Source organism: Cyrtonyx montezumae, unplaced genomic scaffold (genome assembly GCF_038088225.1).
Source record: "Cyrtonyx montezumae isolate F1298 unplaced genomic scaffold, pur_monq_1.0 scaffold_17, whole genome shotgun sequence".
Classification (NCBI taxonomy): Eukaryota; Metazoa; Chordata; class Aves; order Galliformes; family Odontophoridae; genus Cyrtonyx; species Cyrtonyx montezumae.
Window position 1 is genome coordinate 20,090,708 of NW_027071903.1, and position 19,381 is coordinate 20,110,088.

At 62.1% G+C, this 19,381-nt stretch overlaps 4 protein-coding genes across 6 annotated transcripts; 3 read left to right on the forward strand and 1 right to left on the reverse strand.

Annotated features, from left to right (window-relative positions):
* Window positions 1-11: 11 nt before the first annotated feature.
* Window positions 12-2,497, reverse strand: STOML1 (stomatin like 1). Of its 2 annotated transcripts, none has more exons than XM_065733615.1 (7): window positions 2,291-2,497; window positions 2,056-2,162; window positions 1,790-1,939; window positions 1,305-1,508; window positions 1,037-1,217; window positions 404-586; window positions 12-301 (listed from the first exon to the last, which is right to left on the reverse strand). In XM_065733615.1, the coding sequence occupies exons 1-7, from the start codon at window positions 2,436-2,438 to the stop codon at window positions 99-101; spliced, it is 1,176 nt and encodes a 391-aa protein (XP_065589687.1). In that variant the 5' UTR covers window positions 2,439-2,497; the 3' UTR covers window positions 12-98. The 2 variants fall into 2 exon arrangements, with proteins under 2 accessions (XP_065589687.1, XP_065589685.1); XM_065733613.1 differs by having other exon boundaries at window positions 404-589.
* A 790-nt stretch (window positions 2,498-3,287) lies between these two features.
* Window positions 3,288-6,455, forward strand: PML (PML nuclear body scaffold). Its single transcript, XM_065734218.1, has 7 exons — window positions 3,288-3,333; window positions 3,847-4,387; window positions 4,493-5,073; window positions 5,263-5,315; window positions 5,427-5,507; window positions 5,578-5,788; window positions 5,880-6,455. Exons 1-7 carry the CDS (start codon window positions 3,288-3,290, stop codon window positions 5,963-5,965), a joined length of 1,599 nt encoding a protein of 532 aa, XP_065590290.1. The 3' UTR covers window positions 5,966-6,455.
* A 3,734-nt stretch (window positions 6,456-10,189) lies between these two features.
* On the forward strand, window positions 10,190-13,274 carry ISLR2 (immunoglobulin superfamily containing leucine rich repeat 2). Its single transcript, XM_065734293.1, has 2 exons — window positions 10,190-10,373; window positions 10,817-13,274. The coding sequence occupies exon 2, from the start codon at window positions 10,822-10,824 to the stop codon at window positions 12,919-12,921; it is 2,100 nt and encodes a 699-aa protein (XP_065590365.1). The 5' UTR covers window positions 10,190-10,373; window positions 10,817-10,821; the 3' UTR covers window positions 12,922-13,274.
* Window positions 13,275-15,816: 2,542 nt separating this feature from the next.
* ISLR (immunoglobulin superfamily containing leucine rich repeat) lies at window positions 15,817-19,164 on the forward strand. Of its 2 annotated transcripts, none has more exons than XM_065733618.1 (2): window positions 15,817-15,827; window positions 17,104-19,164. In XM_065733618.1, exon 2 carries the CDS (start codon window positions 17,112-17,114, stop codon window positions 18,378-18,380), a length of 1,269 nt encoding a protein of 422 aa, XP_065589690.1. In that variant the 5' UTR covers window positions 15,817-15,827; window positions 17,104-17,111; the 3' UTR covers window positions 18,381-19,164. The 2 variants fall into 2 exon arrangements, with proteins under 2 accessions (XP_065589690.1, XP_065589689.1); XM_065733617.1 differs by lacking the exon at window positions 15,817-15,827 and adding an exon at window positions 15,897-15,967.
* Window positions 19,165-19,381: the final 217 nt, after the last annotated feature.

Genomic DNA, 19,381 nt, shown 5'->3' on the forward strand with positions numbered 1-19,381 from the left:
ACCCCGCTCAGATCTCCACCTGCCTCCCATCACCCCGCAGGGAGCACAGGTCCCCACTGACCCCCACCTACAGACGCACACACAGGGACACGCGTGCTCTATCTGTGCAGCTTCACAGCCTTGAAGAGCTCCTCCAGGCGGAGAGCCAGCTGCAAGTCGCCTTGCACCCTCAGCCTCCCGCTCATGTAGGCAGCCAGGGGCCGCAGCTCGCCCAGCAGCAGCTCCTGCAGGTCCTCCTCCGCCACCTCCAGCACCACGTCAGGGCTGCTCTGGGGCATGCCGCAGCCAGCCCACCCGCTGCCTGTGGGACACAGATGGGGTGAGAGGGAGAGGAGTGAGCTGGGAGCCCACATTTTCATCCCGTAGGGCACCAACACCGTCCCACCCCACTGCAGGACCCCACCTGAGGAGAGGTCTATGAAGAAGGTGCTGCGGGCACCACCGGGCAGGATGATGTCCACCTGGTAGGATGCTCCCACCTGGCTCACCAGCGTCTCAGAGAGGACAGGCTCCACAGCTGAGAGCAGCTCGGCTGCACTGGGCCTCCTCCTGGGGGGGTCCACTTCACCCACTGCCCCCACGCTGTCTTCTGGGACAAAGGGAAGGAATGGGGGGACACCTTCAGAATGAGTTTGCTGGACCGCACGGACCCACCAGCGCAGCACTTCCTCCCCCCAGCCTCCACCAGTCCCCTCCAGCTCCCTGGAGCCGAGATTCCTGAAGGGATGACACATCTGACAACCACAAAGCACTTTTTTTTTCCTTCTTAGGAATGAGCAGGGACCTGAGCAAACACGTGCACCTTCCTCCCATCCCCGTGACTCAGAGCACCTGAGGAAAAACCTCGCTGCCACCTCCCAGCGTGCCCACCCCTCCTAAAAGCTCTCCACACCAAACCTGAGCCACCTCCATCCTATCTGTGCTGTGCTCACGGGGCCGTGCTAGCTGCAGGACTTTGGCTCCTGTCTCGTACAGCCCCTGGGCTCAAAGGTTATGGGGCACACGGCGGGGACACCACGCAGCACAGCACTCCTACCTGCCTCTGTGCTGCCGAGGAGGTGGGCAGGCAGCTGTGGGGGAGGGCCCTCCAGCACGGGGGGTATGGCACTCAGAGGTCCCAGCAGGGCGTCCCGGGGGGGCTGCAGCACCGCCTCCATCGTCAGCTCCACGCGGTCCACCTCCAGTCCCCAGGATTTGGTCACATCGTTGATGTCCAGCTGCAGGGAGAAGGGAAGAGAGGTGATGGGAGGCCACAGACCCCACAGCTCAGTGTGCTGCTGGTTGGGACATGGGGCGAGGGGTACCAGGAGCTGCTCCCCGATGCGTAGCTTCTCCCCCTGGATCTCCCGCAGGCTCTTCTTCCCCATGGCCTTGGCCATGGCGCTCTGTGCCGTCATACGAGTGGCAGCCACGAGGTCCTTCACCACCAGCACGGACAGCGCGGGGTCCCACACGCGGAACTGCACGTCAGCACCCATGGAGAGCACCGCGCCGTCCCGGGAGATCAGCTGGGAGATGGGGTCAGGGTCTGCCCCGCTGCACCCCAAGCCTTGTGCATGGGACCAAGGGATGGTCCCCTCTCCCATCTCTTTACTAAGGGGGTCATTTGGGGTACCCTGAATGAGAGCTTCCAGCTGTTAATGACATTTGGATGTGGGCTGATGTTTTGGAGATGCTTCTAGTTGGGAACATCCACTGACCAAAGTGTGGGAGCCTCCCAGCCCGAGGGCTCCTTGGCTCACCATGAGGGTAGGCTCTGGCTCTTTGGGATGCCTATTGGGATGCTCACCTTGCAGGGGGGCACGTTGAAAGCCCGTGTCCTCAAGTCCACACGCTGCCAGTGGTCGATGAAGGGCAGCAGCAGCACCACGCCGGGGCCCTGCGGCTCACGGAGGCGGCCCAGGCGGAAGATGATCATCCGCTCATAGGTGGGCACTATCTGGGGGGGGGGGGAGGGATGGGACACAGAGACACATTGAGCAATAATACGCCAGGAACTGCCTGCACACAGAGCACGGGATGTCACCCTGCTCCTCACCTGCTCTCCTCCCTTACCTTCAAGGCAAACCAGGCCGAGATGGGGAAGGTGAGGAGCATCAGTAGGAAGACCAAGGAGGTGACGATCCCATGGCAGATCCACGACAGCCAGCCCTGGGAGGAGTCTGCAAGGGGGACAGGGAATGTGCACCCACCAGCAAACCCCAAGTAAGAGCACCCAGCCAGCACAGCACCCTGCAGGAAGCCCCGGAGGAGCGGACAGCAGCATCTCCACTCTACGCTCAGGACTCACCTGCAGCACTCCTGGCCGGCCCCAGCGGATCTGCTTCGGCTCCGAAGGAGAAGAAGCCCTTCTGTGCACCGTACAGCCCGATGCTGGACTGCTGGAAGCGATCAAAATCCCCCAAGGGAAGAGCCTGATATCCCGACCTGCTGAACATCTCTCCCTGCTGAGACACGCAACGCCGGGAGAATAAAAACCAGCAGCCGTGCTGCAACAAAGCAACGCTGTCCGGGTTTTCCTTGCTGGAGCCTCAGCCGGGCCGGGGGCCGAGGGGTTTCATCCTCACTGCGGTGCCTAGATGAGGATGAGGATGCTGCGGAGAGGAAGGAGGGAGCTGCCGGCGCTTCCTGGTCCACCCGTCATGTGGATGTGACGGCACAGGGACGCAGGGCTCACGGCGGGGTGAGTTTTTCCGGCTCGGGCGCTGCTCTGGTAGAGCTCCCTCGGCCTCGGAGAGCACCGCATTCTCTGCCGCGCACATACCTCGGGGTGGGGGGCGGTGGGGGGGAAGGGGCGTCCGGAAGGTCCCGCAGCCCCACGGAAATAGGGAAATAGATATTTTTTTGCCAGCGAATCCCGCTCCACGCGGCCTTCCCGTTCCGACAAAACACCGCTCCTCCATCTCGGCAGCCGACAAAAGGGGGTGGTACCCTGTGAGTGTCTGCATCCCCCCCGCAGCATCGCCCTGTGAGTGTCTGCATCCCCCCCGCAGCATCGTCCTGTGAGTGTCTGCATCCCCCCCCCCCCCCCATAACATCACCCTGTGGGTACCGGCATCCCCCCACCCCCAGCAGCACCCAACCCACGCGAGATCCCCCTCCCAGTGCAGGGGGATGACAGGAAAGGGGCGAGAAGGACGTGGGACCCCTGCGGCACCGTGCCCCGTCCCGGCCTCGTCCCGTCCCGCCCCCTCCCATCATCCCGCCTTCCTCCCTCCCCCAGCTCCTCCTCCTCCCCACTCCGGATTGCAGAAACGAAACCAGAGCCCCCGGCCCGGCGCTTCGCCATGCCCGGCAGCCCCGAAACCCCCCGGACCCCCGGGCCTCAAGAAGGTAAAGGGGTCCCCCGTCCCCGCTTTTTACTGCGGGGGGAGGTGGGCTGGGGGCGGGGGGGGGAGGGAAGGGGGAGGATAGGTAGAGTGGGACCCCCACGAGGAGGGCTCCGCGGGTGGGTTGCACGCGTGGGGTGGGAGCGACGGGGGCGCAATTGGGGTGCAGAACTGTTCTGGGGGGGGGGGGGAGGTACGGAAAATGTGGGGGGGAGATGGGCTAGGAGGAGCACCCTGCTTTGTATGGGGCTCCGTGACGGGCTGGGGGGGGCTGTGAGAGGTTTTTGGGACGGGGCTGGTGGGAGCACCCCGGACTAGGGAGCCGTGCGGCGGGGACACGATTTGAGCATTGTGTCCCCCCACGGCAAGCTCCGGAAGGAGCAAAAGTGAAAGGAAAAAATCCATTGGCACACTTGGATCCTCCCCGTGCCCTAAGTGTAACCTGGAAACCAACATCCCGAACGCGCAGAGCCCATTGTGGGGAGCCCCACTTCTCCCTCTTCCTCCTCCCACCCAGATGGGCCATCCGCTGCCTCCAAGGAGCCAGGCACCGCTCCTGGACCCTCCGGGCCGCAGGGGGAGGATGACTTCCAATTCGTGCTGTGCGAGGGCTGCCGGCAGGAATCGCCCAACCTGAAGCTGCTCACCTGCCTGCACACGCTGTGCCTGGGCTGCCTGAGCGAGAACAAACCCGTGGGGCAGTGCCCCGTGTGCCAGGCTCCCATCCCTCAGCCCGACGGCATCCCCAACGTGGACAACGTGCTGTTTGCCAGCCTGCAGGCCCGGCTGCGCGTCTACCGGCGGATCAACGATGGGGGGCTGAGCTGCAGCCGCTGCCGACGGGAGGCGGCGGCCGTGTGGTGCTCGGAGTGCGAGGAGTTCCTGTGCCCGGGCTGCTTTGAGGACCACCAGTGGTTCTTCAAGAAGAGGAGCCACGAGGCCAGGAAGGTGGAGGAGCTGAGGGCCGAGTCGGCGCATCGCTTCCTGGAGGGCACCAAGAAGTCGTGCAGCCTCTTCTGCTCCAGCCCCGGGCACACCGAGCAGGGCCACGTCACCAGGTGAGCAACGCATCCCTGCAGGAGGGGAAATCATAGCTGGGGGGGGGGGGGGAGGGGGGAGAGACAGAAACGCCGTCCCAACATCGCGCTCCTCCTCCTCTCCAGCATCTTCTGCAGGAAGTGCGAGAAGCCGCTGTGCTGCTCCTGCGCGCTGCTGGACGCCCAGCACTCACCTTTCTACTGCGACATCCGCGTCGAGATCCAGCGGCGGCGGGACGAGCTGGCGGCACTGGGGCAGGAGCTGGAGCGGCAGCGGGGCGGCTTCGAGGCATCGCACGCGGCGCTGCGGGAGGAGGCGGCACGGCTGGAGGCGGCGGGGAGAGCGGTGCGGGAGTCGGTGCGGCAGCGCGTGGAGCAGCTGGTGAGGCTGATCCGGCACGAGGAGGAGGAGCTGCTGGCGCTGGTGGAGAGGAGGCAGGAGCGGGGCCGGCGGGAGCTGGAGGGGGAGCTGAGGCGTGTGGAGGCCGCGCTGCGGAGGATGGAGGCGGGCGAGAGGCTGGTGGAGAAGATGGGGCTGTACGCCACGGAGCAGGAGGTGATGGACATGCAGCCCTTCGTCAAGGATGCGCTGGAGGAGCTGCGGAGGCAGCGGCCGGTGGCGGTCGGGGAGCTGGTGCTGCACGAGGACTTCGCCGAGTGCCACACCAGGCTGCAGGCGCTGGCCAAGCGCATCGAGGGGCTGCAAGGTGAGATGTGGTGGCCGGCGAGCGCACGGTGCTCATCACCTTCCCCCTACAGTGATGCCCAAACCCTGCGTCACTGTTCCCCATGATGGGACAGCTGTGCCGTTCGCTCTCTGTGTGTCCCTGAAGGCTTCAAAGCCCCTCGGCCCTCCTTCCACACCACAGGCTGCTGCCCTGCCCTCTCTCTTGCAGGTGGCACTTCCCAGCCGGTCCCCGTGGTGGAGGTGGCCCTGGAGAACAACCTGGTGAGACTTCTGTGCCCTGTCCCTCCTTGCTACCCCTCTCTGCATGCCTTCCCCATCCCACAGAGCAACTCCCAGCTTCCCCTTAACCGTTTCTCTGCGCTCTCTGCACAGCAGGAGGAGCCCCCACAGCGCAGCAGCGAGGACGTCGTGCCCACCTTCACCATCAGCCTCGCTGATATGGGCATGAGCATGGTAAGGAGCACCCATCGGGAGCTTCTGGGACCCGGAGGAGCCACCCCGTTGCCTGATGTCCCCTGTGCAGGTGTCCCAAGCCACCACGCGGTCCAAGCGGAGCCATTCTCACGTGGAGAGGAGCAGCCAGATCTCACCCAAGCTGCTGAAGCTGGAGAGGGATGTCGGCGAGCCCAGCTCGAGCCAGTGGGACAGCAGAGGGGAGCCCAGCACCTCTGCACTGAGCCACAACGGCCACATCCACCACTCCAAGGCCAGCAGGAGCCGCACTCGGGATGCAGGTGGGTCATTTTGGGGTCCTCCATTATGAGAGCAATCAGGAGCCCAGGCTCTGCCCTCTGGAGCTTCATCCCCATCCCATTCCCTCCGCAGAGGATGGCAGCATCATCATCTGCAGCTCGGAGGACAGTGAGGAGGAGACAGTGATGAGCGTGACGTCAGACCACCCTGCTTGCTGAGCTGCCCACCTCCCTCCCCGCCCTGGAAGGCAGCAAAGCCCCCTTAGATTTGCCTGGAGCCAGGGATCCACTTGGCAACATCCCCAGGGTCAGAGGGACAGCTCTGGACACAGAGATATCTCAAGCTCGAGCTCTGAGAATGAATTAAAGGATTAAACGATATAGGAGCCTGAAACCGTCCTTGGTATCACCCTCCAGCAGTGCTTTGACAGGAGCAGGACTTCCTCTCAGATACGGAGTTGGACATATGGAGGTGGAGATGTGGAGGAGGAGGATCCCCACTTTTTAAACTGTTTTTTCCTACGTAAGCTTCAGGCTGTGCTCAGATAAGACAAACCTCACACTGCTGCAGGGAGAACTGCTCCAACCATCGCTGGTAGCGCTTCTTTCCATAAGACAGCGGTGCTCGAGCCCCTCCGTTGCCCCATAGAGATTATCACAGAGATCTCTGGAAAGATTATTCCCATCTGGAAAACAAACAAACAAACAAACAAACAAAAAACAGTTTTCTGATGAAATTCTTGCCTATGAGCTCTGGTGCTGCAGCCTGGCAGCCAGGGAGAGGCTGTGAGATGGGATCTCTGCTGGCATCGCCCCACCACCAGCAGCAGCATCACTGCTGGCAGGCTGAGCGTCCGGCAGCGTTTCCTTTTGCATCATTATTCTTTTGTATCCTCGTGCAGAAGTTTCTTTTTATTCAATAAAGTTGTTTCCAGACCATATCCCGATCCCTTTTTCCTCCTCTCTCCCCGCAGTGCGGGACAGCCGCCACCAGATGTCCCCTTTGTACAGCCGCTCGGGCACGCGCTTTGTGGCACACGCGTGTGCACCCACTCGTGCACCCTGGCTGGCCAGGACCACCCCCAACAGCCCCTCCCTTTGCAGCAGGGGAATCCGCGTCTCGCTCGCCCTGGGGATTCTCCAGTGTCTCTATAGGGTTGTGCCCGGCGGGCGCAGAGCCGGACCCATCTGTTGGCTGTCACTCGGCCCCATCAAAGCTTTGTAAAACAATAGCGGGGGCAATGGTCCGCGGGAGACGCATTTGCCGTCTTTAAACTCGCTCATCCGGCTCCCGGGTAGCCCGAGCTGGGGGGGGAGGGGACCCCCGACGTGCCACCAGTTCCCACTCCCAAGCTCTTCCACCCAACCTTCAGGCCGAGGTATGAAGAAGAAGAGGGTTTTCTTTTGTGAGAGCAATAAATAACTCCCCCGAATTAAACGTAGCTCCTGAAATGATATATAATACGCTGCTTGCCCGATTGGCTGTTATTAATAATGCATTGCTCAATCTAAACCATTCATAAAACGACTCCCTGCTAGCCCTCAGCAAAGAGCTTTGGGACTTGGTTGAAAAAAAAAATAAAAGGAAGGCAAGAAAGAGCGGCATAAATCCTTTCTGTTTATGAAAATGGATTTCTTCCCCCAACACTCATGCAAAACTAATTAGAGCCAAAGGGCCAGTTCCTCTGCATTTGATTATAGCCTGCGAGATCACTCAGCTTGGATGGCCAGGGTGGGGGGAGGTCCAAGGCAGGGGAGTATTTGCTCCAGCGAGCTTGAAAGAGGTTAACTGGGTTAGGTGTTTCTATTAAATGTGTATCTCTTCACAGCAAAACAGGTTTAGATCCCAGGGGCCACCAAGACTGAGGATAGGGTAGCCGGGGTTCTGTTAAATATTTGGAGGAGGATGATATAAAACCATATCACCCCCAGCCATGCTCCCAGCACACAGACTTGATACCCTCACCTGACCTGAAAGGAGATGAAATGTGGCTAAAAGATGAAGAACCCAGGACTTGCTCTTTTCCTTAAACAACCAGTGCCTCAGCATAGGGAGGGTTCCTCCCCTAGATTCTTCCAGGCAGCAGTCGGACATTAGGGGTTGTAAATCAGCAAGCCCTCACTGAACCAGTGATTCCTCCAGCTGGGAGGCTGCTCCCACCCGCACCATGGGAACCACTGCATTGGTCAACACCAGGATCTGGCCCTCAGCACAGCTTTTCACATGTTTAGGGGCATGAAAAGTCAGCTGTCTGGGGCTGAGGTGGTGTGAGCAGGCTGAAAGCTCTGAAGCCGTCTGTCCAGCCATCCATGAACACATCCATGCATCTATTCATCCGTCCATCCATCCAGTTATCTGTCCATTCTTTCATCCATCTCTATACTCATCCATGCATCCATCCGTCCATGTATCCACCCACCTGTCCATCTATTCACCCATGTACCCATCCGTGCATCTATTCATCCATCTGTCCATCCAATTATCTGTCCATCCTTCCATCCATCTCTGTACTCATCCATCCATCTGCTTGCCTATCCGTTCATCCATCCATGTATCCATCCATCCTTCCATCCAACTATCCTCCTACCCATCCCTCTGTCCTTCTGCCCACCCAGCCACCCACTCATCCATCCACATATCCATCCATCCACGCATCCACACCTCTGTCTTCTCTTGGAGGAGAACTCCAAGCTCTGATCTCATTCCAGGCCCTCTCCCCCATGGGAAACTGAGGCGCAGTGGCATCATCCATCCCTCCGTGTGCAGCTGTGACCCATTTTGAGCACAGAGTGCAGCCTCCAGCGCTCCCTAAATGTGTCTGGGAGCCAGATCTGGGACACTTGGGTTTTTTCCTCGTGCATGATGAATGAAGGCATCTCGGGAAGAGCTAGCAAAGTGAAGCAGGCGGCAGCTGCAGCAGAAAGCAAGCATCCTCTTGGTGCTGGCCACATCCTTGTGGCATTTTAACCTACTTTAATGCACCTGAGAGCATCCTGCTAGCCTCAAATCCCCGCGTCTTGACCCTGGAGCCCAGATCCCAGCTGACAATCTGGGCGTTCAGAGTGAGCAACACAGGAAAAAAAATAATAATAATAAAGCCTATAAAACTCAACTCCGAGCCTGTGATGCCGTAATTCCCCGAGCTGCAGCTTGCTGATGCCTGCGAGAGTGTCACGCTGGGGGTGAGGGCATGCTGGGCTACCAGCCAGCGAGATGGGAAAGCAGTGAGTCACGTCTCGGCCCCACCGCAGCCAGAGATGCTGGAGATGCTCTCAGCCCTGCCCCGGCCAGCTGTTTGGCTCCGCTGCCGTCCCCACACGCAGGGCTGGCTGCTGCCACACCGAGGCCATCTGCTGCCAGGGCGCAGGAGGAGTGACACGCCGCCGTCCTTTCAGCCCAAGCTGCTTTGCTGCTTCTGAAAGAGCGTTGTCAGGGCCTCGCTGGTGCTGGGGAATAAAACGGAGTCCGTCCTCGGGTGGGAGCGTCGTGGTACGTGTCGTGTTTCCTTCACCAGGGCAGGGTGGGGATGCTGGTGGGACTGGTTCAAACTTGTGCCGGGATGGGACATGCTGGGGGGGCTTGGAGGCCCTACAAGGGTGAGGCTCGTTCCCTCTCTGCCCCATTGAACTGCTGCCCCCCCGCAGGGAGCATGCCATCCCTGTGGCATCAGGGTGGGCTGTGGATGAGGGGCTGGGATCCCAGCTTGGAGGGTTAGGGGGGTGAGAATGTTCCTTTGCTTGTGAGGCCCCACGGGTTGACAGCCCACACCCCTGGAGCTCCCAGGAGGAGTGGGATGAGCCACAAGGGCTGGAGGACCCGTGGCAGAGGGGTGGGTGGAGGAGGGATGCAGGGAGAGATGAAGGGATGGATACAGGGGAGGATGGAGGAACACAGGGAGAGATGGAGGAAGGCAGGAATCGATCCCGCTAACAAAATCAATTATTCATCGTGTTTCTCATGGAGGGGCAGGGCCGGGAGAAGAGACCCCCATGTCGGGGGGAACACGTCTGCCTTCAAGTTTAAGGCTCCCCCCACTCAGTCAGGACTACGCAAAAGGGGACCAGTCCCCGGGGAGCGGCCGGTCTGGACTCATCCCCCACCCCCTCTCCTCCAGCACCGGTGCCAGAACACGGGCGATTCCCAAAGGGCGAGGTCGTCCCGGCTCTGTACTTTGCCCCGACGGGAGCGGGGTGGGGAGGGAAGGAGGGGAGACCTCATACCAGCTGATGCTGAGTGCTTGCGGGTTTTACCGCTGCTCGCCGGGGAGGGGGCTTCTTGGCGTTTCTTTGCGTTATTTTCGGGTTCTGCGAGCGGCTGCGGGGCTTGGTGAGGCGGCGGTGGGTGGGTGGTGGGATGGGAAGGGGGCGGCCGTGCGGAGGGGGAGGCTGGCAGAAATGCTAATTCCTCCCTCCTCTCTCGGCTCCGCAGCCCCAGTGCCCGCCCGGCCCCGCTCCGGTGCGCAGCTCCGAGACCGGAGAGGTGCGGGGTGCCCCCGGCACGCCGAGCCCCCCACCGTCGCCTCTGGGCGCCTCCGGGCTGCGGGGAACGGGGCTGGGGAAGAGGATGCGGAGGAGCGGCAGCGGAGGGGAGAAGAGCTGCGTGTTGCTCAGCGGCACTTAGGAGCGGGTAAGGTGCGGGGTCAGCTCCCGGTGCGGTAGGGCTGGGGGTGGGAGTGGGGGGAAAGGGAGTGAAATGAAGAGGAACGGGGAGAAATGGGGGGAAATGGGGAGAGACGGGGGAAAGGGGAAATAGCGAAGGGGAAAAGTAGAGGGAGAAGGAAGGGAGAAAAGTGAAGAGGAGAGAGAAGGGTGGAAGGAGGAAGAAGAAAAAAAAAAAGAAAGAACAGGGGAAAAAAAAGAAATCGGAAAAAATAGAATAAAAATAGGGAAGAAAACGAGATCTGGGGGAGGAGAAGCAATAAGAAAGAAAGCCGAGAGGAGAAGGAGCGAGGGGGCGGGCGGGGATGCTGCGGGGGGCCGGGCGCAGACAATGGGGCGAGTCCCCGCCACCTCTCTCCGGGCGGCAGGGAACGGGGTGGGCACCCACCCAGCCCCTGTGTCCCTTGGCAGGGGACATGGCCCCGGCGCTGTGGCTGTGGCTGGCAGCCCTGCTGGGCTCAGCTCAGGCGTGCCCCGAGCCCTGCGCTTGCGTGGATAAGTACGCCCATCAGTTCGCCGACTGCGCCTACAAGGATCTCCAGGTGGTGCCCACCGGGCTGCCCTCCAACGTGACCACCCTCAGCCTGTCGGCCAACAAGATCACGGCGCTGCAGCGGCGCTCCTTCGTGGAGGTGACCCAGGTGACGTCCCTCTGGCTGGCACACAATGAGATCCGAGCCATCGAGCCCGGCGCCTTCGCCATCCTGGTGCAGCTGAAGAACCTTGACATCAGCCACAACCAGATCGTGGACTTCCCCTGGCAGGACCTCTACAACCTCAGCGCCCTCCAGCTGCTCAAGATGAACAACAACCACATGGCCGTGGTGCCCCAAGGAGCTTTCCACACCCTGAAGGACCTGCGGTCTCTGCGGATCAACAACAATAAATTCACCACGCTCGCTGAAGGCATCTTCGACTCGCTCAGTTCCCTGTCCCACCTGCAAATCTACAACAACCCCTTCGAGTGCTCCTGCAAGCTCCAATGGCTCAAGAAGTGGATGGACAGCACGCTCATCTCCATCCCGGAGAAGGGGTCCATCACCTGCAGCCTCCCGGAGCAGCTCCGTGGGGTGCCGGTGGGGAAGATCCCCGACACACAGTGCACCTCACCCTCCGTGCAGCTTACCTACTACCCCAACCTGGACACCACGGAGCTTTTTGATGGCTTCACCCTGACGCTGCACTGCGCCGTGACGGGCACTCCACCGCCCGACATCAGCTGGAAGATCCGCACCTCCAGCCAGACCCTGGAGCTCAGCGGCAGCCCCAGTGAGAGCACAGGGAAGGATCCCCCCAGGCAGGACCCTGAGCGCTTCTTGGTCTTCAAGAATGGCACGCTGGTGATTCCTCACCTGAGCAAGCGGGAAGAGGGCACCTATACCTGCCTGGCCACCAACGAAATGGGGAGCAACCAGACCTCGGTCAATGTGGCTGTGGCTGGATCCCAAAAGTACCCACTGCAGCCCGGCCGGGACCCAACGGGGGCCAAAGCACAGCCAGGTGACAAGAAGCCTGGAGCCAAGGGAGCGAAGAACAGCGTGCTCACATCTGATGACAGAAGCAAACCCCTCAGCCCCACCCGGCAGAGCCAACCATCCTCAGCGGCTGGGATGGAGCCCACGGGAGATGGAAATGTCCCCTTCCAGCTTCCTCCCTTTGAGAAGAAGTGTGGCTCCATGCCAACCAGCAGATACATTTCCAACCATGCCTTCAACCAGAGCGGTGACTTCAAGCAGCACACCTTCGACCTGGGCGTGATCGCCTTGGATGTGTCGGAGCGCGACGCCCGGGTGCAGCTGACGCCCACCTACGTGCAGCCCGACAAGGTGCACCTGAGGATGCTCTACCTGTGCCAGGAGAGCAGCCGTGGCCACGCCTTGGTGCAGTGGTCCAAGATCGAGGAAGGAGTGAACTCGTACTGGTTCCAGGGCTTGAAGCCCGGCACCAACTACTCGGTGTGCCTCACCTACCTGGGGGAGGACTGCCAGGTCCAAGTGGTCTTCACCACCAAAAAAGAGATCCCCTCTCTCATCATCATTGTGGTGGTGAGCATCTTCCTGCTGCTCCTGGCCACCCTCCCCCTGATGGGTGCCACGTGGTGCCACCTCCTCTCCAAATACCAGGGCAAAACCTACAAGCTGATCATGAAAGCCCAGAACCCAGACCAGATGGAGAAGCACATGGCTGCCGACTTCGACCCCCGCGCCTCCTACCTGGAGTCCGAGAAGAATTACAACCCCAGCGAGGTGGGGGAAGGGGATGCAGAGGAAGAGGACGAGGAGGAGGAGGAGGATGACGAAGGAGGCAGGCGGAGGAGGAGGGGAGAAGCCGAGGGGACCACGGAGCTGGAGCGGGAGGAGAGCGTAGCAGCCAGCTCCATGGCGGAGTCGCAGTCCAAAGCCAACGGCGAGGAGTTTGAGGTGCGCTCCGAGTACAGCGACAAGCTGCCGCTGGGCGCCGAGGCTGTCACCATCTCCCAGGAGATCAACGGGAACTACCGGCAGCGTCCCCGCTGAAACCCCAATAACCCCCCCCGCCCCGATCCCCGCTGCCCCCCAGCCCCCCCAGCCCCTCGGGGAGGCTGCCGCTTCTCCTCCGTGGAAGGAGCAGGGAGAGATGGAAAAAATCCCCCTCCGCCCCATGCGTCCTTCTTTCTCCTCTTCTTCCTCCTCCAGGCGGCAGGTCCAAGGGAAAGGGGTTCGGGTTCGGGGGGGGCGAGGGGGACGTTGATCCCCCAATTTCGTTTCCGTTTAGATTCAGATCGATCCCCGTTGCCGCTGCGGCGCAACGATTCCCCGTCCCCCTCCCTCCCGGACCCACGGCTCTGCCCTTATTTTCGGTCCGCTTGAAGGAAAAGAACGAAAAAAAACGAAAAGAGGATTAAAAATTATATATATCAAATAAAAACAAAAATGCCGATCGGCGAAAATCAAATACCCGAAATCCCACTCACCCCCCTCCCCTCCCCAAAACCGTTCCCCGGGCTCCGAGCCTGTGCTCAGCCCTCCCCGCCGCTCCCGGTGCGGCATCGTTCAGCACCCGGCGGGGGTGGACAGCTCCGGGGCTACGGGGGCGGCCCGACCACCTACCCCCCCACACCCCCTCGCCCCAACCCCTCCCCTCCCCCTTCCCCCCTCCCCCGGTTCCCCCGGTGCCCGTCGATGTGTGTTGGGTAGAGTAGCTTTGTAGCAAGTGTCTGTGCCGTAGGCGAGCCCGTGCTGCTGGCGGGCGGGCGGGGTCCGGTGTCCATGCCCACCCCCAGCCCCATAGGGAGGAGAGGGGACGCCTCCCCCCCCCTCTCCCCCCCCCATCATCCTCCGCCCCCCCCTCCCCGGGTAGTCCCGGGGCTGGAGAGAGCCGCGGGCGCCTTTCTGCGCCCTTCTGTCTGTGAAAGATTCAATAAAAGGGATTGAAAGTGCAGCCGCCTCCGTGCTTGTTTGGAGGGGTGGTGGGGGTTGCAGCCGGGCCCCCTACCCCCCTCCCTGTGCCCTCCCCCCCCCCCCCCCCCTCCGGTGCTGTGCCCTGCAGCTCCGGGAGAGACGCAAAGCTGCCTACGCGTGCTTATTTCTGCGCACAGAGCGTGCAGGAACACGGTATATTTATCCACACACACGCATCTAAAACGCCCTATAGACGTGCACCGTATTAAAAACGCAGCGCACGCGCGGGTGAGAAGCAGCGATAGCCGCGGCATGCCTGCTGTTTGCACAAGCACGGTGAGTGTGCTCAGCACAAATTCACGCGAAGCACACGCACGTCCCCTCCCCGCGCACACGCTCTTGCTGTGTGCGTCCCCATACCCACACATCCCCGCACCGCTTTGCAGCCCCGGGTCCCCAATTGTCCCCCACCCCGTGAAGGTGCCCGGTGCCGTCGGGCTGGATTTATGAACCTGGAGCTCTCTGCTCTCGCCCCACGAGTGATTTAAGCCCACGATTACGTGGGGAAGATTTAAGGCTGCCTTTGATTGCCTCCCTTATCTGGAGCAGAGCTTGCAGCCGACCTCGCCCACGTGAAGGGGACCGGGGAGAGGCATGGTGGGGGGGGTGGGAGAGGATGAGCAACCCTCAGCCCCCGTTGCCGGCGGACTGGGAGCCACCCCGAGCCCACCCCGCATCCACCCGCATCCTCCCTCAGCCACGCGATTCTCCAGCTCCGGAGCGCGGCTTTCTATTTTAAGTCCGGCTCTGCTGGCTCTGCATCTTTCTCCTACGGCACGGGATGAAGGCAGACAAAGCACCGAGGGGGCAGGAGGAGGTGTGTCTCCCCACCCCCCCCTCCCCGAATCCCCCAAATCCTCTCCGTTAAGGCTCTGCTCCGACAGTCCAGGTGTTTGCAGCGGCTTTTAAAAACACGCGTAAAGCAGAGAGCCCCCTCACCCCACCGCGCACCGACAAATCCCCATCTGCGGATACACTTTAATTGAGTTTCGTGCCTAGGAATACACGAGGAACAGCAAAAGAACAATCATTTCTGCCTCCCTTTAATGAGGGGGTAATAGATTTCCCCTCCTAAAGCATCTACAGGGAATCTCGCGGCAACGAGCTGCCTCCCGGTCCTGGATTGCTCCCGCATTTGCTCCTTTTCGGGAGGGTGCTCATTAGCACCAGGTCCCCGCAGGCACAAGGACGGAGCTCCGCATCCCTCCCCCTCCCCGCATCCCATAGACGTTTCTCCAGGCCGGTGCCGCCCCGAAAGGGTTAACGGGGGCACAGCGGGGTGGCTCGTCCACTCCGAAGGCATTAACCCGTAGCCGTGCCACCCGCCCTGAGTGGAGCGGGACGTGCCCGTGGGTGATGGTGATCAGATGCTCACCCCACGGTGGAGTCACAGCCCGCGGGGGGGTGGGGTTTGGCAGATGGGGGTCAGTGCGAGCTTGGGACGCTCGGCCCCACAGCTCGGTGAGTTTGACCCCGATATCATGCGGGGACGAAGGTGGACGGGGAGGTCCCGCTGCGAGCCCCCCAGTGACCCGCTCCGATCCCGCTAATCCCATCGCCCCGCACTATTTTTAACTCTGCTCACGGCCTCGGTTGTGTCAGCTCACTCAGCCGAGCGCTGGAGCTCCCCGCAGGACGGAGCTTGGGGGGGTGAGGGGGGGTGGTCCTGCGGGGTTCGGCAGCCCCATTTTGTTCGAGGGGGGTGGGGAGAGCGGCGACTACGACGACACTTAGGGCACAGAGCAAGGGATGCTTTGTACCCCGATGCGTATCCCACCGAACTGGGAGCGGTGCTCCGGGACGACCCCCCCCGGATGAAGGGACGGGGTTGGGAGCTCTTTGCGCTGCTCCCTCTTTTCCCCCCTCCCAGACCTTTGGGGCCGGGAGCTGTGGGGCCGCGGGGGGGAGGAGGGGCCTCCTGTGTGTGTATGGCTTTTTTTTTCCCTCTCTGCGGTCCTCTGCGAGGCGAGAAGCTGGAGCGGGTCGGTGCCATGGAAAACAAAAGGGCCCGGGGGAGCGGGAGGGGGGAGGAGAAGCCGGGTGCGGGCCGAGGGAGAGCCTCAGCCGCCAGCCCGGAGCCGCGGCAGGGAGAGACGGGCGCTCTGTCCCCGGAAAAGCAGCGGTGCGGTGACGGGGCGACGAGGAGGGGTGGCCGGGGCTGCCCGGGGAGGGGAGGGGGGGGGATGTTATTCACGGCGCTGGTATGCGCCCGCCGCACCGCCCCCGGCTACCGCGGCCCGGCCGGAGGGGAGAGGGAACGGGCCCCCCCACGGCCGCCCCGGGAAGAGCTGTCGGGAACCGGAGTGAGGGGGAAGGGGGAGCGGGATGGGGAGCGGGGGGACCCGCGGTGCGCGGCCGTGCTGAGCGGGGCCGGATCCGTGCGCGCACCCATCCTGCGCGGGGCCGATCCGCGCACGCACCATACGGAGCACCCCGAAGGGGACCCCCTAGTGCCGCCAGGCCCCCGGTAGTGGCTTCTCCCTGCAGGCTGGGGCCCGCTGCGCGCACCCTGTTGCAGCAGCACGGCTCACACCACCCCCCCCCCCTTCCTTCCCACCTCTTCCCCTCCCCCTTCTACAAAATAATCAAATAGTTGTGCGGCATTTCGGTGCCCATCACCCTTTCCCCTCCTGCCCCGCAGCAGCACGGAGCCGAGACAAAGGGGGTCTGGCTGCCAGCTCCTCGCTGAGTTAACTGCTTCCGCAGTGGGACCCGCGCAGCGCAGCCTGCGCGCTGCTCTGCGGCCGCAGCTCTAGGCCAGCAAGGAGTTAGCTCTGCCCTCGGCAGCCGAAAGCACGTCAGGACTTCCAGCGGCCCCCAGGCGGCTGGTTGGAGGGCTGAGGGGCCCGGAGTTGGTGCTTCGAGGGGAGAAGGGCTGAGGGTGGGAGAGAGGGTGGTGGTGATGCGCTTTAGGAGAGGCGCGGGAAGGTCGGAATGCGGAGTGCGGAACGCGGAGCTCACAGCTTTCATCCTCAAACCGTGGGGATGCAGGATGCCTAGAGCAGGGAAACAGTGCCCTGGGGCAGGGGGACATTTTGTCGACGAGCTGGAGCGGGAAGGAAATAGTTTAGGATCACGGAGATAGCCAAAAGCTATTGGCATAGCCCGTGCCTTGCTCGGAGTGGGGATTATTTCAAATATTCCCCATTACCGCTGCGGATAATCGCAGGGATGATTCCTGTTAGTGCTTGGCAAGCACGCACAGATCCCATGCTGCTTACTCCCATGGCCACCCTGATGTCCCCTATCTGTCCCCAGGAGGAAGGATGGGGCCACTGCTGTGCTGCCTGGGCATCGCCGCGCTGCTGTGCCGCGGGCTGGCCTGCCCGGGGCCCTGCTCCTGCTCCACCAAGAAGAACGGGCGCCTGCTGGCCGAGTGTGCCTACAAGGAGCTGCCCGAGGTGCCACAGGGGCTGTCCCCCAACGTCACCATCCTGACGCTGTCGGCCAACCGCATCGGCTGGCTGCGGCGCGGCGCCTTCGCCGAGGTGCCCGAGGTTCAGTCGCTGTGGTTGGGCTACAACCAGATTGGCGGTGCCGAGCCGGGCGCCTTCGCCACGCTGGTGGAGCTGAAGAACCTGGACCTGAGCCACAACAAGATGGTCACCTTCCCGTGGCAGGACCTGCGCAACCTGAGCGGGCTGCAGATCCTCAAGCTGAACAACAACCGGCTGGCCGGGCTGCCCCGGGACGCCTTCCAGGCGCTGGCGGAGCTGCGCTCGCTGTGGCTCAATGACAACCAGCTCACCACGCTGGCTGATGGCACCTTCCACCCACTGCCCTCGCTGTCCCAGCTGCAGCTCTTCAACAACCCCTTCAACTGCTCCTGCAAGCTCTTCTGGCTCAAGCGCTGGGCTGAGAGCACCTCGGTGTCCCTCACCAAGGGCGGTTCCACGCTGTGCTCTGCGCCGGGGCGGCTGCGGGGACGCGCGGTGACCGACATCCCGGCGCAGCAGTGCGTGGCCCCGTCGGTGCAGCTCACCTATCTGTCCAAGCTGGACAACACGGTGCTGCCCGACGGGCTGACCCTCAGCCTGCACTGCAGCGTGGCAGGCAGCCCCCTGCCCCAGATCCGTTGGAGGATCCAGACCCCCAGGCGAGGCGTCGAGATCGATGGGCCCAACGTGGCGCGGGATGGGAGCCCCTCCCCATCTGGGCGTGTCAAACAGAGTCAGGAGCGCTTCTTGGTCTTCAAGAATGGCACCATGGCCATCCCCAAGTTCAGCAAGGAGGATGAAGGCATCTACACCTGCATCGCCGTCAACGACGTGGGCACAAGAGAGGTGTCGGTCAACGTGGCCTTGGCCGGGTCGGAGAATCCAGCTGAAGACCTGCTGCAGGATGACCCCCATGCGAGCCCCCTGGGGGGACGGAGCTGCTACAAGGGCGATGAGACGGACCCCATTGGTGTTGGGGAGAAGCTGGTCATTGTCTACCACGTGCCGAGGGAGGTGCAGGGCACGGCTGGAGGAGCTGTGCCCCGGGTCAGGCTGGCAACCCTGCTGCTTGCCTTGGGCATCACGCTGGGCTGGTGAAGGGGAGCAGAGACTGGCGCCGGGGCTACCCCTCTTTCTGTATCATTTATCTTCACATAGCACCACGCGTTTGCTGAGCTTTTGGAACTGCAGGCAGGAGCCAAAGTGGCTGAGAGCTGAGCCCAGGGCTGGTCTGCATACTTGGGGGGCAGGGCTGGAGCTGAGAGCTCCACGCGGGCTTGGGTGATGTAGGGCAGATCCACACCATGCTGTTGCTGCAGGGACAGGCAGCCTTGGAGTGGGGTCTTGTAGGGGGCAGAGGCAGCGCGGTGCTTCTGTGTGTGATTGATATGGTAGGGGAGGTGCAGAGCGCACAGTACCAGGCATGGATCAGGCCAGTTTGAGGAGCAGGCAAAGCCTTTCCTGCAAGGAACTGGTTGGGTGGGGGACTGTCCGTGGTGTCTTGCATCCCAGGACCAGGCCCTGCCACCCTCATTGCTTCACACAGCTGTAACACAGATGTTTTCCCCTTCGTTCACCACCAGCCCAAACTCGTGGGCCGGGTCGGCCCCACCGAGCTGCACAGCTCAACCCCACAGCTTCAGCAGTGGGGAACGGAGACCAAAGAGACTGCAGAAAGCCAATTATCCAGAGTGCCTTACATCCCTCTGCGGGACATCCACACGGTGCCCCCGGTGCTGTGGGCTCACGGTGGGACCGCCGAGCATCCCTCACATTTTTTGCTAGCGTGCGCCTGCGGGAGCCGTGCAGACTCCTGCAGCCTTGTAACCGAAGCTGTGCTGCCAGCCGTGTACCAAGCACAATAAATACCTTTTGTAAACCAGCCTGCTGCCTCCGTGCCCCCCACAGCTCGCTCTCACAGACCGGAGCAGGGAGAAGAAAGCAGGGAGGAGAAAGCAGAGAGGCAAACAGCTGTAAAGCAGCTGTCGGAGCCTGGGGCCTCTGCACAAGCTCTCCAGCCCTGTTTGGTTTCTTTCATGGAGGCAGGGTGCACACCCCCTACTCGCACATATTGTTCCCATTACAGGCAGAAAAAACAC